The following is a 16,956-nucleotide window of genomic DNA, read 5'->3' as shown; positions in this document are numbered from 1 at the left end:
GTTTATTCTTAAAAAGAGTTTTATTAAACATTCAAAATATCCAGTTCTTTACAGATGGCAGGAGTCCATCTCTCCTTACTTTGGAACTCTTGAGAGTAACCTCTTGTAGCCATTCCTTGCCCAGGACAGGAAGCCTAAAAGGCATCAAGCCACATGACCAGCCTGGTTCTCATACTTCCCTGTATTTCCATGTGCCCAAGTATTCTCTGCCCCTTCTGATCCCACCCTGGGGAGAACCGGGACAATTAATGACATAAATTACAACAGTGGTAGTAATCAGCCATTGAGAACTCACTTTGAGCTAGGCACTGTGCTAGTCACTTTCCAAATTATGAAACTATTTTTCAACAAAATATTGAAAATTTCATTCTTTTGCCAAACTAAAGAAGATATGAATACTATCAAGCATTCCATCTGCCTCTCAGATTTCTAATTGATGTTGAAGGTGCACCATCGATGCTTCCAAGCATCATCCTAAATAATATGACTTAGCTGGAAGTCTGTATTTTGTCAGTGGCTTTCCCTGAATTCTTGTTAAGGCAAGTTTTCTTACTTGGAAAATTCTCTACATTTTCAGAATGCAGAGTGCCCCTGAAAAGTGCCTCCCAAAATGTCCCAGGTCAGAGCTGCAACCTGTGCAATGACTGCAAAGATAATTTTTATGTTTCCAGTATATGGATTTTTTGCCTTTATGATTTCATTTTATCTTAATAAAGTTACCATTATCTTTGTTCATCTGATCCCTTCCTCTTTTTCTTCTCTCTTTTATCTCTGTCTTCTAATGTTTCCCAAATTTCAATCCATTACATATTACTTTCACAATTTTTGCCATATTCAATTAACACCTTTAATGTTAGCTCAAAACAATTTTCCAATTGTAAGCAATAATATCTGTGAAATAGATGGCTATGGAAACAAAAAATGTTGACCTGTATATCACCTAGAATCATCCTCTAGACCATGAGCAGCACGTGTAACACATTTTAGGCAATCTTACTCCCATATACACTAGAAAGTGGCTTCCTGGGATATGAAACTCAACAGGTTACTGAAACTTGGCTCCACATGGTTACAATCTAAACAGTTTTGCTATAAATATAGTCTGTTTTGACCTACAGTGGCAATCACATGTGGTTCAAACTACTATAGCCCCACATGCCATATGGAATTTATATGTATACCTATGCACAATTTTATTTTTGTTGACTTATTTATAAACGCACACCTAGGGTGAGTTTATACATAGCCAGGGATTTTCAAGTAATATTTAAGCAATAAACCTAGTTGGTATTACGTGGCATAGAAAAAAAGGAAAGGAGTTCCAGAAAACGTGTATTTATTATATCTCTATTAACTCGAAACGCTGGCAAAGAATATAAAAGGGTTGACAAAGATTCACAATTTTAGGCCAGGCTGCCAGGTTTCTGGATTCTAATTACACATGACTTAACTGCAAAGGCCCTGAACTTCCCAAATGTGAACGACTGCCATAGGGAGCTGAACCATTAACTCTTTCGGGGGCCACTCACCTTGTGGGCTCCACTTGTGGTGACCCATTCTCTTTGATCTTTGACTGCAGCAAGTTTTTGAAAGATGTCTATAAAGGAAAGAAAGAGCGCAAAGAGGCATCTGGAGATTAAATGGGGAGTACTCCCGGGAGCACAGATCTGCAGTATAATGGGTAGGCAGAGAAAGGGCAAAGGGAATACAGACAGCACGAAAGGAACAACAGATGCAGGAGCAGCATGGCTACTTTTTTACCCCAAGAATTACTCCTCAAGCTCCACTGTTATTTATTTTGTAATGTTATTATAATAATGAAATCTAAAAATACCAAAAAAGGCAAACCTCTCTTTCCACTTAAATTTGAACACGTTTCTTAACATTACCAGTTCCAAGTGAGGCCTGTTCTTCAAAGGTCCTCTCTGCAAAGATTTCAACTTATAAAGAAGAGAAGGAAGGCCAGCAAATGAGAGGAACCTGCTAGTTTCCTCAGCTGAGGAAAACAGTCATCCTCAAAGAGAATTCCTGGTGCCCAGGGCTTGCCATAAACTCTTCTCTGCCCGGATCTGAGAACCACTGTGCTGCCCCACAGGAGGATATGGAGAGCCAGTCGATTCACACAAAGACAACGGACTGGCCTCCCACACGGCAGGACATCTGTGGCTCATCAAAGCTGGAGTGCAGGACAGCAGGGCGGGGAAGAGCCTCCAACGGGAGAAGATTGAGTGACTAAGGAATACCTCACACTCACAGCCCAACGTTTTCACATTCACAGCATCAGATAAGGTTTGTTGTTGTTATTTTTCTTTCTCACGCTCTGGATGCTTCAGATTCTATGAGGTAGGTATCATGATTAACCCAATTTTATAGAAAAAAAAAACTGGATAGTCTCTGACATTTTAACAGAAATAAAAAGAGGCAAAAATATGTTTTACCAAAATTTGCTTTTATGGAAGCCTCTCCTGCATTACATAAATTGTGCTTTTCAAGGTGAGGGTTGTAATCTAAACATCTTCCTTTTGGCTGTATATTGCCATCAAATAAACAATTGGCCAGGACGCTCAGCACCTGAGCTGTGTGTGGAAACATTAATAAATATTTAAAGTATCCTTGTTTCCTACTGCAAACACCATACTGCTTTTCTAGCAAGTCCACAAAACTGGCTGTGTCCCCACAACAACACTTACATGTCATGTTGACCAGCTTGTCCACAGTGTGCTGCTCTTCTCCATAGCCGAGGTACTCGCTGGCTACAATCTCCATGTACTGCATGAAGGACCAAACCAACAAGCCAGTCAGGAGGGCACCAAAAGCACGCAAGGAAGCAAGGAACAAAATGCTGCAGTTCTCAAAATAAACTGTAGGTGGCACAACAGATTCATCAAATAATACTCATGCTCCTTCTGGGACTGTTAACACTCAAGGGCAAAAGGTGGCTGAGTTTCTAGATTCTTTGACTTCTCTTGCATGCTATGAAGTTGAGGGAAAGACCATCTCAAGACTCTATAAACTCTCAAAAGTCTCAAAATGACTCTTCACTAGGTAAGTTTGTGGTGTAATTTAGTATCCAAATACGAGATACATATAAGATACATAATATATAGTATATAGAATGTTTATTCTTCAATGTATCTTTTTAGGAGAATTTTTTATTTGATTGACATTACATTTTATAGTCTCTGAATATATGTCTAACCAGCATTCATGCAGTTAGCAATAATCAGAATAAAATGAGCACTGAGTAGTCTGATAATTCTCACTGTGGATAATTGATTATAATAAGAAACAGGCTCAGGGAAACAGGTAATTTCTAATATTATAAAAGAAGTTAAAATGGATAAGAAGATGCTTTGTAATATAATCTTATGAAATATTATGTTATTAAATGAGGTAAACCTCTAGTCAATTTAAAAAGGTTCTTGAAAAAAAAAAGGAATCAATTTTCTAAGAATATAATAAAATAAAGTAGATTTAATGTTAAATTGCCACAAACGTAATCTTTCATTAATTATTCAGAATGAGTTTGCAGGGCCACATGTTTATTATGAAAATCATTCTCTCTGTAAACATTATACAGGTTTTAGGAGACTAGCCTGTTCCAACTCAAAAACACGATCAGAAATTTTGTGTTATTCCAACCTGGCCAACATGGTGTAACCCTGTCTCTACTAAAAATACAAAAAAAAAAAAAATGATTCGGGCATGGTGGCGCATGCCTGTAATCTCAGCTACTTGGGAGGCTGAGGCACGAGAATCACTTGAACCCAGGAGGCAGAGGTTGCAGTGAGCCGACATCGCACCACTGCACTCCAGCCTGGGTGACAGAGTGAGACCCGGTCTCAAAAAAAAAAAAGAAAGAAAGAAATTTTGTTTTATTGTATTAATAAATGCAAGCCTCTGAGTTGCTCAGTATATATATTCACTTGCTTACCCTCCCTCAGTAGGTAGCAAAGCAGAAAAATAAATAAGGTCAAGATCCTTCCTTTCTTTGTCATCTATTTATTAGTATTTTATTGAGCACAGTTATCGTTTTCTTGTGTGAAAAAGTTTTGAACATCTTCATAATCAGGTTATTATCTTGCCAGGCCCAGCGGCACACACCTGTAATCCCAGCTACTCAGGAGGCTGAAGCAGGAGGATTGCTTGGGCCCAGCATTTTGAGATCAGCCTAGGCAACACAGTAAGACACCGTCTCAAATATATATACATATATATACACATACTTCTTTTCCTCCTACCATATGGTATATACAATGCTAAGGGCTTGAGCCTTCCAGCCATCGCCCCTTTTGTTGTTGTTGTTAGATGGAGTTTCATTCTTTTGCCCAGGCTGGAGTGCAATGGTGCAACCTCAGCTCACTGCAACCTCCGCCCCCCCAGGTTCAAGCATTTCTCCTGCCTCAGCCTCCTGAGTAGCTGGGATTATAGGCACCCGCCACCGTGCCTGGCTAACTTTTATATTTTTAGTAGAGACGGGGTTTCACCATGTTGGCCAGGCTGGTCTCAAACTCCTGATCTCAGGTGATCCACCCATCTCAGCCTCCCAAAATGCTAGGATTACAGGCGTGAGCCACTGCACCCGGCTGCCTATTTCTTATTATTACTAGCTAAAGACATGTGACCCTTTATAGCACCTTCTCATTTCAACAGGCTGAGCAAAGTGAGCCCAATCAGCCAGAACAAAATGTCGTGGGTTCCTCCCTGCTCTGTGAGTATCATGCCTCACACTCACACTTAACCCCACCTGTCCCTCTCTGGGGCGGACAGCATAACACAGGAAAGTCACACACCCTTTTAACTCTTGCTCAGAGCAGGCACAAACTGAGAAGGCGAGACCAGCCACCACAACAGGAATCTTACCTGAGCCAGGTTTTCAATCCCACCCAAGCCATGGAGGATTTCCTAATAACATAAAAGCAACAAAACACATGTAAATGATGAGGGTAGAGGAGGAAGTATATTTTACTTGCAATTTATTTACTAAGTTGTCATATTTAAAATTATTTTGTGAAGGTCTACATTCTAATATAAATATGGAAAACGTATGGTATGTCATTCATACTACCTTTAAAATAAGCTATTAATAAATATGAAAGTTGGGTTGAGATTAAGAGAATGAATCTGTGCTCAGAACCGCAGCCTGCCCCCTCATTCTTCTTACCTCCTCCTGTGTCATCCTAAAATGTTTGAGTTGAGAAGAGCCATTAGACACCATTTCATTCAATATTCTCATGTTACAGATGAGGTAAACCAAGACACAGAAAGAAAACCATTTTGCATAACTGACGAACCTGGATGAGAACAGCATCACCAAACTCCAAGAACCCTCCGCTAGGTCTCTGCCTAGTGTGGTCCATGAACCGGCAGCACCCGCAGCACCTGGGAGCTGAACAGAAATGCAGAATCCTGCACCCACCCCAGACCTGCTTGCACTCAGTTTCAATGAGATCTCCGGCGCATACGCACGGACAGTACAGTTTGAGAAGCACTGCTCTAGGAGAGAAAGAGCTTCCCAAAATTATTAGATGAATGATCTTATTAGACCCATGCTCTAAAGAAATGTAGAGATAATGTTTGACAACGTCTCCTGATACAGGACTTTAAATTGTGAAATGGACCAGCCTGGAGATCTACTAAGAGTAAGTGCTCTCAGGTTAGCCACATTGTCATTTATCTCTAGACAAATATTCTCAGGTGGCTTTAACCTGCTTCATTACATCTGTATTACATCTCTCTTCTTACACAACATGCACACAAGGAAGTTATTTGAAACATAAACAAGATTCAGTTCTGGGAAGTGCACAGGGACGAGTACACGAGCGTGGGGGAGAACAGTCTACTTCTGCCACGAAGCCAGCGTTTGGGCAGAGCGAAAAGCCACAGGGGCCTTTTTCTCTCAAGGCCTCCTGGGTCAAGGTTTTCATAGTCTGTGTAAAGTGAACTTGGAAATACTAAACATACTTACAGCTAAATTAAATTTTAAAAGAACATTTAGAACTTAAATAAAAATAGTGCTGTGGGCCGGGCGCAGTGGCTCACGCCTGTAATCCCAGCACTTTGGGAGGCCGAGGCGGGCGGATCATGAGATCAGGAGATCGAGACCATCCTGGCTAACCCGGTGAAACCCCGTCTCTACCAAAAACACAAAAAATTAGCCGGGCGTGGTGGCGGGCGCCTGTAGTCGCAGCTACTCAGCAGGAGAATGGAGTGAACCCGGGAGGCGGAGGTTGCAGTGAGTCGAGATCGCACCACTGCACTCCAGCCTGGATGACAGATATAGGCTCCGTCTCAAAAAAAAAAAAAAAAAACTTCTGTGACTACCTATTAATTTGAAGCCTCATCAATGCTATTCACTCTAGAAGAGCTATAATTAAAGAGCACGAGAATATTGTTCATATGATCTCTATTTGTGGTAGGAGGTTTCATACACATAAAAATTAAAATAACATTTAAAACTAGTTATATTTATTCAACAAACATTTTTTTTTCATTCCACCTATGTAAAATCCCTGAGTTAGGCTCTGAAGGAGACACAAATATGTAGATGGCAGGGGTGCCCTTTGCTGAGCTGTAAGCAAGCATAAGGTGGGTATACAAACAACTGGAACTTAAGACAGAATGAGGTAAGTGTTAAAAGTAAATTATACACGCAGTGTTATAAGGGGTCAGAATAGAGACACCTCCTTCCTGCTGAGAGGACTGAGACACCTCATGTGGGTGGTTGGTGGTCTCCAAATGGGGACTGGAAGGATCGATGGATTTGCTGAGTAAAGATCGGGAACAGGTGAAAATAAAGGAGATTCCAGCAAAGAGAACAGGAGGCTCAAAGGTGAATAGAAATTGTGCAGACAAAACATCAAGACATGCTGTAACTCTGAGAGAAGCAGCTCCATATCTCCATGGAGGGCATTATTGGGAAAAAATGTTAGAAAATTAGGGTGGATTCCCAATGTGGGAGGACGTAGATGTGTGCCTGAATCTGAACGTTTTCAGGCAGACTATGATACCCAGTGAAAATGTGTGAGCAAGGGACTGGCCAGAATTAGCTGTGGGGACTTCCTTCCTTCTAGTCATAAAATGAACTAGAGATGGGGAGGCTATAAACTGGGAGCTCAGTTGGGGTCAGTGACAACAGGAATAAGAATGGAGAGAAAGGTGTAGTATTTGAAGCGATGTGATCAATCGAACATGAAGAAAGATTGGAAGAAAAGAAGCAAAGTTGAAGACATCAGTCTACTTGAGTGGGAGTGGCTGGGAACAACGTCATAAGTAACTAACACAGGGAAAGAGAAAGGAATAGACTGGGATAGAGGAGAGCACTCTATTTTGGACGTGCTGCAGGACTGATAGGAGGCCCAGGTGAAAAAAAATACAACAGGCCACAGAAAGTGAAGTGGGGGCAAAAGATCAAAATCTGGGAGTTGTTCACATGAAGGAGATTCATTTGAAGCTTGGGAGTGGAAGACACCAAGGAAGAATATGATGTTTAAATGGTCATGGTAATGTTATTTTTAAATGTTTGCCATGATAAGAAATTTATTCAATAATTTTGATGATATGGGACTAAGTCAATGTTTCCCAAACCATGTGCTGGAAACAGTCATTTTATTTTGTGCAGTGGATGGAATTAGGCATTCTACCAAAAAAAAAAAAAAAAAAAAAAAAGAAGAAGAAAAAGAGAAAAAAGCAAGAAAAAGAGAGTTTTATGGTTCAATCAGTTTGGGAAATAATTAGGCAAAACATTTAACAAATTCTCTATCTCAGGACTCTTTGGAGCTGCTGTGCACTATAAGTCTCTAAAAGAAGAACTAGTGTGCAGCTTTTTCTAAACATCCCTAACCAGAGCACGCTTCATTTCCCAGGACACGTATTACTCCTGCGGAATAAAGTTTGAGAAGTGCTGCTGTAAAGTAGAGGAATGAGAAAGACGCTTACTCCCTCTTAGAGAATTTTGTCGTTATGTTATGTACTCAAGAATTTAACCTTCATTTATGAAGTGAACACTTTCCCTCCATGCTCCTATGGAAAGTGGAGCAAGGCCAGGAGATTGCTCACAGACCCTGGTCTTCCTTGCATTTCCTTTCCTTATACCAACAGGACTGTACTAACCCAAGAGTGTAAACTAAAGAAAACCATGACTACAAGGTATGTATACACATGGGCTTAACAGTTCTAGTTACTGACTTGAAAAGCAAATATGACTGCAAGCTTCGATTACAGCAACGCGCCCTGTGTGCCTGTTTAGCCCTCAGCATCTCTCCCCTGTCACAGGCCAGAGGGTCATAAAACTGGTTTGTGTATTTCTCAGTCTACTGATCTGGAGAAAGTCCCCTGGTTAATCTGAACTTCAGTTCAATCTGTAAACTGCGAACGATGTCCTTGCTAAGCTTACCTCCTGAATTGTTCCTTTTTAAAAAACAAAAATAGAGCCAATAATATAATACTGGTAGAAAGGATGTTTTTAAAAATGGAGCACATTATGCCAATATATTTTTATTACAGCCAAAACTGTCATTTCCATTTAGGTGCTCTCATCCTCAGCCTATGTGGCAACTAAATCAATGAATGCTGAACACACTGCATAACCTTAAATACTGAATTACTGACATGACCATTTACTCCTCTGTTCAAAACTCATTAGTGGCTCCATAAAGTTTATTCTTTGGTTATGATTTTAATGCCCCTCTGTGGACTGGCCTTTACTTATCTTTCTATGTTTGGAACCGTAAACACTCTTCTAAAAGGCTTGGTATACTCGATTTGTAGGAGGATGAGAAAAAAGGAAATATAAGAGATACTTCTAAAGTTTTCTATGCTGAGTCTGACAAAATATGGTGCCATTAAAAGAATGAGGAATTGATTCCAAAAGTTCAAGGATGGGGGGAAGAATTGAAGAGCTCCATTATAAAGTTATTGAGTATAATATGCTACAATTGTTGTTCTCAAAGTTTTTGTCTCAAACCCCTTTACGCTCTTAAAAATTACTGAGAACCTCAAAGAGCTTTGGTTTATATGGGTTAGAATGTATCTGTTTATATTTATTGCATTAGAAATTAAAAGTGAGAAATTTTTAAAACACAAGAATATACAAGTACACATGTTCCATCAGCTCCCAGGGCCATGATGTCACGAGATGTTGTGTAGCTTAGGGAAAATTCCACTGCACACACGTAAGACAGAGAGTGAAAAGACAAATAACATCATTTGGAATAATTTAGCATCATGTTGAAGATAGATTCCATCTTGTGGAACCCCTGAAAGGGTTTCAGAGACCTGTAAACAGTACACGGGCCACATTTTGAGAACCACTGTGCTACTGTGTCATCGAGGTGGTTGTCTAACATGTCTCTGGAAACTTGGGACTTAACGGGGAAAGTTTGAGGCTGAAGATATGAACTTGTGAACAAACAACAACAACAAAAAGATAGTTGAAGCCAAGAGCTTGGAAGATATGGGAGAAGACAATAAAGAAAAAAAACTTTGGGGAAGGTTATTTAGGAAGACAAGGTGAAGAAGAGGAACGTGTAAATAATACTCCAAAAATGCTGAATAAAAGCTAGAGGTTCTCAGGATCAGTACAGGCAAAGAGAAAACGTGGTAAAGTGTACCTGCTGCTATAAACAGGTTGGGGAATGTAAGCACTGAGAGAAGACTACTCAATCCAACTATTTTTTATTATTGTTTCTAACATAATTGCAGTTCGGGATCTTTTAAGGTTTTCTCTTTATCTTTGATAAGCGATGTACTATAGCTTCACTATAATGAATCCAGGTGAACGCTTATCTTTATCCTGCCTGGGACTCCAGCTGCAACTGAAATCTCAATACGTGTCTTCCTTTAATTCTGAAAAACTCTAAACAATTATATCTTCAAAATAGCTTCTCTGTCATTCCTTCCAGTCTTTCCTGGTTGGAACATTCACTAAACATATAGTGGAAACTCTGTACTGGCAGGAAAGATCCAATCTACAAGCTACCAGTTTGCAACCTCTAAGTCAAGGAATGAGGACTGCAGCATGGCCCAGTGTGGTCTATTCAAATGGCTTCCAGAGAGAACCTCGTACATAGAATTCAATGTGCAGGTTATGCAATACATCAGTCCTGGTGGAAAGGAACTGGATTCAAGAGACATAGCCTGACCTTTCAAGAAATAGAGTATGAAAGTAGGAGAAGGACTTGAAGGAATAGCTGGGTCAAGAGAAGGACATTTTTATGGTAAGGAAAAACAGAGCGAGAGCAGGTAGAAGAGTAAGCCTTGGCCAGGAGGAGGAATATTACTTCTGAAATATGAGGGAAGTAGAGTTGCAGGATAACCCAAATATTTCAAACAACAAAGAGAAAATGAGATAGTTCCCACTGGGATGGCCTTGGGCTTCCCTGTAAAACAGAGGATGACATAATTTGATGAGAATCACGGGGTAGGAGAGGGTTTGGGTGAGAAAAGTGAAGATGGTTTGGAAGAGCCGCTATGGACCCTGCAGTACTGAGCAAACAAGAGAGGAAAGGAACAGATACCCAAGAAAAAGTCATGCCGACAGTCACTGGCGTAAGTCACAAGTCATAGTAAACCCCAGCATAGCTTTGTGACTTCAGCCAACAATTCTTGGCACCTCAAGATGTTGAACAACTGCCTGAGCACGTGGTCTTCTGTACGGAAAGAGTGCCAGGGAGGACAGACTCGGAGATAATTCCCTTCTATGGAAAGGCTGGCCAGCAGGACAATATTCGTTTAATATGTGTCTTGGTCACAAAATCTCATAAACAAAGTCGTCTCTGAATTTTTTCCTTCAGAGGGCAGTACAATCAACCCTGTTCAATCTACCCAGAACGAGACTAAGAAAGGCAGAACTTTAGATGGGAGATTAGCAGAATAAGACACTCTTATCAACAGTTTTTCTGAACAAACAGAACATCTCTAGGACAAATATTTGCTAGTTCAAGTCAGATTAACCGGACCTTCCTCCTGGAAAACTTTATTAATATTATACATAGAATGTTTTCATCTAAACTGAGACACATTGGGGAATAAAAGAGGGTGCTATGAATAATTAAGTGGGAACAGTGAGCACATAAGACTGATCCAGGCGAAAGGAAACGTATGACCCATGCTCATTTATACATGACCCAAACAGAATTGCAAAAAGCAGCTCAGAAATGCGTGGAACACACAGTTCTGTATGGTTGGTCACAGGAAAATAAGGATGGTTACCTACCCAGAAAACTGTGAGCAACAAGGACAGAAAGCCATTTCAAGGATGCCCTGGCTCACATATCCAAAGGGCTGTGGTTAACTAAATTACAATAGCACAAGGCCAGTTTAGAACACAGTATGAGGAAGAGGACTATTCTTCTAATGGAAAGATGTGTAGTGCCCATGAATCCCAGAAGAGTCCAATCAGAGTAGGCTCTGTGGCTGGTTGGTACCAAAATACTTTCTCAAATGCCGAGTATGGAAAATATGGTTACTTCTGAAATATGAGGAAGGTAGAGTTACAGGATAACCCAAATATTTCAAACAACAAAGAGAAAATAAGATAGCTCCCACCGGGATGGCATTGGGCTTCCCTGTAAAACAGAGGATGGTTACTTTTCCAAACTTGGCACTTAAAGGAAACATATGCTGACTCAAATAATAATTCATCAATAACATCGAGTTCAAAATTAAAGGTGTGAGCTTCCTAGTAGCTTATGAGGACAGGGCATAAAAGGAGATACTTTTTTGGTTAAAAAAAAAAAAGTGTTAAGTAAGCTTTTCTTTAGAGCCTCACAGCTAAAGCACTATGTCTTTGCTACTCAAAGTATGGGCCATGAACTAGTAGCAATAGCATCCCTGGGAAACTTGTTAGAAATGAAGAATCTTGGGGAGGGGGGAGGGGGGAGGGATTGCATTGGGAGTTATACCTGATGTAAATGACGAGTTGATGGGTGCAGCACAGCAACATGGCACAAGTATACATATGTAACAAACCTGCACGTTATGCACATGTACCCTACAACTTAAAGTATAATAATAATAAATAAATAAATAAATAAATAAATAAAAAATGAAAAAAAAAAAAAAAAGAAATGAAGAATCTTGTTTATACCTACTGAATCAGATTCTGCCTGTACAAGATGTCCAGGTGATTCCCATGCACATTAAAGTTTGAGAGGCACTAAAATCAGAGGCCAGGCATGGTGGTTCATTTGTGAACCACCACGCCCAACCAGGAAAAGATTCTTGACCTCAGTGCCCTCCTGTGGGGAAAGTGGGAGGCTCCTTGCTCACCTCTAACTCAAATTTGACTCTAGAGGTTGGGAAGGGATTGACCCTGGAGCAGCTAATAAAGCTCCACTGGCTGCTTCTCAGCCACATGAGCAGGCCACCACTCATCACTGCTGACTTAGACCTAGGGAGCTGCTTGGCCTTGAACATGTTTGAAGCTGTGGCCAAGCGTATACCTCCTTGAACGGTAAATGTTTTAAAATGCCAGGCAGCAAAGAAAACATAGATCAAAAAGTTCAATCCACTTAACCCCATAAGTAATACAACAGAAATATACAAATTTTTTGTCCCCATTAAAGCGCTCCTCTCAAATCCTTTTAAATAGTAGATGAGACATTCCCCATATATGGAAGCTATTGAGTTGTGAGAGAGAAAACAAAAAGTAAACATGGACTACTTCAAAAAAAAGCCCACCAGTCTTTTATTATGACTTTATAACAAGTAAAATATATATACATATATTTTTCCAACCAACCTGATAACATGGATCCCTCATTAGTAGCCTCAGACAGATTAACACTCTCAGAAAATGAATAGATGGGGCTCGATTAACCCACTCTCTGAAATAAGAAAACAAGAGAACATGTTCACGTTTAAAACCCCAGTGTGACAATTCATAAAAATACAAGGCTATGAGGAGTATAAAGAACACACAAAGCACTTAGTTTATTTGCACTGGGGACTGTCATTTGGTACTTGAACACTTCACCCATTTTAATTCAAAACACATTTAAACCATCTTTATCAGTGTGGAGGAGAGGCCCCCCAAACTTATTTGGTTTATGCCACCACTCTTACTCACTCAGTAACATTTCATAGTACCCTAAGATCAAAAGAAAGAGCAAAATGTTCCAAAATTTAGGTAGGCCCAACTTGGTAAGAATTTATGCCATAACAAATTGGTATCCATTTGAAAAAAATAATATATTATATCAAAAGATTATTTTCATAGCCACACTTATTTATTAATGTAAGTGTGTGCACTAGTGGACACAAAACAACTTCTCAAGCCTGGGAATCAGTTTGGACTTCACCATCCTTGTTTTCTCTTCCCCTGACTTTAATAGAGTACTTGTTTTTTTATCATAGCAACCACTGAAAACTCAGCTTCTGAAAGATATGCCATCAGCTAAAGGAAGGCAGGATGACCTATGACCTAACATTGAAATCACAAACTGCCTTCAGTTGTTCCTGCTGTATCTGATGGATGTTGAGGAGCACTAAGGGTGTTTAGGGTTTTGTTTTTTAGAAAATTGAAAATAGCTCACAGTGCCCCCTGGGAGTTCTCTGTAGCCCTGGGGCACTTCGGTGCTCAGTTTGGGAAACACAGGGATAAAGTTTTTTTAAAAATTAGTTTCCCCAGAAGCAGACCCTGAGATGAAGATTAGTGTGTGCAAATTCATGATTGAAAACATGCCCTCAGGAGAGACCAGTAAGAGAGTGGCAGAAACAGGAAAGGGAAGAGGAGAAATCCAAGCAAGGGTATGACATCAGGCAAAATCTCCTCTTAACCCAATCAGTGGGGCTCTGGAATGTAAGTTACCACTCAGAGTTGTCCTATACTGAGGCAACAGCACTGGGCTTTTCTATACTACTGAAGCTGTTGCCATTAGCTAAGAGCTGCAGGAGGGACTGATGGAACATTCCCAGACACTCCCACTGGCTCTCTGTGCCTGCAGGCAAGGCAGACTCAAGGAACCTGAGGGTGGCTGGTGCAAGTGTTGTTGGACAGGAAGGTGCCAAAACCAAAAGGGTGAGAACAGGAGGATTCTGGGCAAAGCACCAATATTACCCTACAGTTCTATAGTGAGATTCAGCGGAACCCTTTGAAATCGAAGTCACAGTCACTGGATAAGTGATATTATGGCAGAAACTGAAGGTGTATTTGCCACAGGTCTGTTCAGAGGGGGGAAAAAAAAAACACCTGGATTTTTGCTTCAAATATTGAATACAGCCAGTATCCAAAATACCATCATCAGATTTCTAAAGAACTATTTAACTTAAAAGTATCACTTCAACGTCATCAAATGCTACAAGTATTCACTCAACTGCATTTTGAGAGGCTTTCAAAAAGTATGTTTCTTTAGCAAAGAATGATTTAGTTGCAACCTTCAAAGGTCTTTAAAATAAGGACAATTGCAATTTTGCAATGTTTTTGAAAGAAGTCAGACACTAATCAAATTCAGAGGTGGTCACAAGGCCTTGCACCCAGCAGCTACTCAAATACACATGGATGACCAGTTCTCTGATTTAAATCAGTGTGGTAAAGGTAAGCACATATTGGTCTCATTTTAGGCACCTCTCACTTAGATTTAAACCTAAGGGAACACATCAGTCAAGACAGAATCCCTCCACTGACATGACTCTAGGAGCTCAGAAGCTGAGGTTAGCTTGGAAGGAGGAAGTTGGGGTAGGGATAGTCTATGCTCTTTGGTGACGCCCACATCCCGTCCTGACCCTGCTCGACCACTGTGAACAATTTCTGTTCTGTTACTCAGCTGTCCCACATCCAGTTATAGCTAGTAGTAAATGCAGACAAATGTTAAAGCTTTTCAGTCAGCTCCCAATGTTGCTTCATAGGTCATAGAATGTGCACAATGCAAGGTGCATTTCACATCAGTTGTTGAGGATACTTGTACCCAAAAAGTTGGAGCAACAGAGCCCAGACTGAAACTAGAACCCATGGCTTCCTGAATCTCAGTTTGATAGTTAGCATGTCTGAAACTGACTTTATGAACTCCCCCTCAAGCCTGATCCTTCCAGTCATCTAGGTGACCAGACAGAAACCCTTGGTGTTTTTCTTGCCTCCTCTATTTCCCTCACATTCTTTGCCAATTCCTCCACAAATCCTGTCTGCTCTACCTTTAAAATATCTGTCTCCACAACCTATCTGCTTCTCATTATCTCCTCCACCACCACCCGGGCTCAGGCCACCATCATCTTTTGCTTGAGCCATTGCAAAAGCCTCCTATCTGGCATCTTTGCTTCCAGCTTTGCCCCTTCCTTTACTCTCTCACATCTGCTAAGATGATTCTTTACAAACACAAGTCCATTCATGTCAAACCTCAGCCCAAATCCTCCAACAGACCCCATCTCATTCAGAATAAAAACCACAGTCCATACCATGACTCACAGGCCCTCCAGGGCCTGGCCTCCCCATTACACCTCTGGCCTCATGTCTTTCCATTGCCCCTTGTTCACTCCCTCCCAGTCACGCTGACCTTCTCATTACATGGCTGGGCCAAGGTCCAGTGCCTAAGGTGCTTCCCATGAAAGCCTTCTGTGGCTTTTCAACCCTGGAACCTCATAAAGAATTTGAAAGATGTTCTCCATGATATGAGGCCAGTCACCTGTAGTTTTTCTAACCACAGTGTATGTTGTGTGGAAGTGGCCAACATAGCACAGACTGAACTCCTGAGGTGAGAGAGAGGCTGAGTGCTGCCAGGCACTGGAACTTGGAAGCAGAAGGTGGTCCTGGCCAGGTGACACTTGCTCACACTGCCCTCTAAGCTAGTTCCATAGTGGTGCTTAGTACACATGTTAACGAAAGCCTAAAACACAAAGCATCTTCTATTTCATACTCAGCCAAGAAAAAGTGAGGGAGATAATGGAAGCTATTCTAGACTAGAATCCATATAATTTCTCCCACATCTCCTACCTCTACAACTGAGCTGATTGTGTATCCAGCAAGAATAAAGATCTGCCCCCTTGTCAAACAGAGCAATTACTTGAGCTGTGGACCGAAGCCACCCGTGGCCTGGCCTGTCCCATATTGATCCTCTGCCTCTGGGTACAGTTCATCTTTGTCTCCTCTATGACCCTGAGAAATTCAGCTCTGCCCCCAAACCTGCACATCTCAAACCTGAGTGAATGACAACCATCTTCCTCAAAGTTAGGATGAACATCTGTGGTTTCTGCCACTAGAGGTGCTACTCCCTACCCCACCCCACTCACACTCCACCCCAAGTCACTCACCATTCCTTCCATCTACAAAGGCTGACTTCACGGGAAGGAGGTTGATAGTAGGCGCTTCCCAAAGCCTTATATTCCTGAGTGCTCATTATAGATTAGAGTCCCCCGATGTTGAGTAAGATGTCCAAAGAATATCACTGGCTAAGAATTACTCTTCCTCCCATCACCAAGACTCCTGGCAGCTGTGCTGCCCACCACAGTTGCCATCAACACCTTGGCCCCTCCTCTGGCCCAAGCACCTTGCCAGTGACCCCTTTTTGCCAAGGGGACAAAGCCCAGTTTCCTCTGAAAATAGAGTCAGGATTCAACCAGTCCCGAAACTGCCAGCCAGGCAGAATTATCCAAGGCCACATTAGTAACTGTACTATGGGTTCATCCTGACTTCAGATCGGACATACCCTGCATTGAGAAAAATAAGCCAAATTTGAAATACATTGTGAATTCAAAATCTATAGGGGCACTTATTAAAAATATGGTTATTCTAAAGCTCCTAATACAGAGAGGATATCTTTAATTTTTATAATTAGGAAGAGGGCTCATGAGAAGTTTTTCATTCAGGTGTTGAGTTAGCTAAAGACAGCATGCTGTTTGAATTGTAGAGCAAAGATACTACATCCCAAAGATCTAACAGAAATAATGATCAGGTTGCAACAGCTGCTAGCAACCTAGTGATGCTGAATGCTAATTACTTTTCATTATTTAAAGGAAAAGCCATGG

The 16,956-nt window shown here is 41.0% G+C and overlaps 1 protein-coding gene across 7 annotated transcripts in view; it reads right to left on the bottom strand.

The window, feature by feature from the left end:
* NEK10 (NIMA related kinase 10) overlaps positions 1-16,956 on the bottom strand; it is a 422,123-nt gene that overhangs the window by 359,366 nt on the left and 45,801 nt on the right. For all 7 annotated transcript variants that reach the window (XM_077994143.1, XM_077994145.1, XM_077994146.1 and 4 more), the window contains 4 exons: positions 12,743-12,827; positions 4,864-4,905; positions 2,691-2,769; positions 1,530-1,597 (listed from right to left, as the gene is read on the bottom strand). In XM_077994143.1, coding sequence (XP_077850269.1) covers positions 1,530-1,597; positions 2,691-2,769; positions 4,864-4,905; positions 12,743-12,827 — 274 coding nt within the window. The remainder of the gene's footprint in view (positions 1-1,529; positions 1,598-2,690; positions 2,770-4,863; positions 4,906-12,742; positions 12,828-16,956) is intronic.

Source organism: Macaca mulatta, chromosome 2 (genome assembly GCF_049350105.2).
Source record: "Macaca mulatta isolate MMU2019108-1 chromosome 2, T2T-MMU8v2.0, whole genome shotgun sequence".
In the NCBI taxonomy this organism is placed as follows: domain Eukaryota; kingdom Metazoa; phylum Chordata; class Mammalia; order Primates; family Cercopithecidae; genus Macaca; species Macaca mulatta.
The sequence above is the reverse complement of the archived record's forward strand: the minus strand, read 5'-3'. Positions and strand labels throughout refer to the sequence as shown.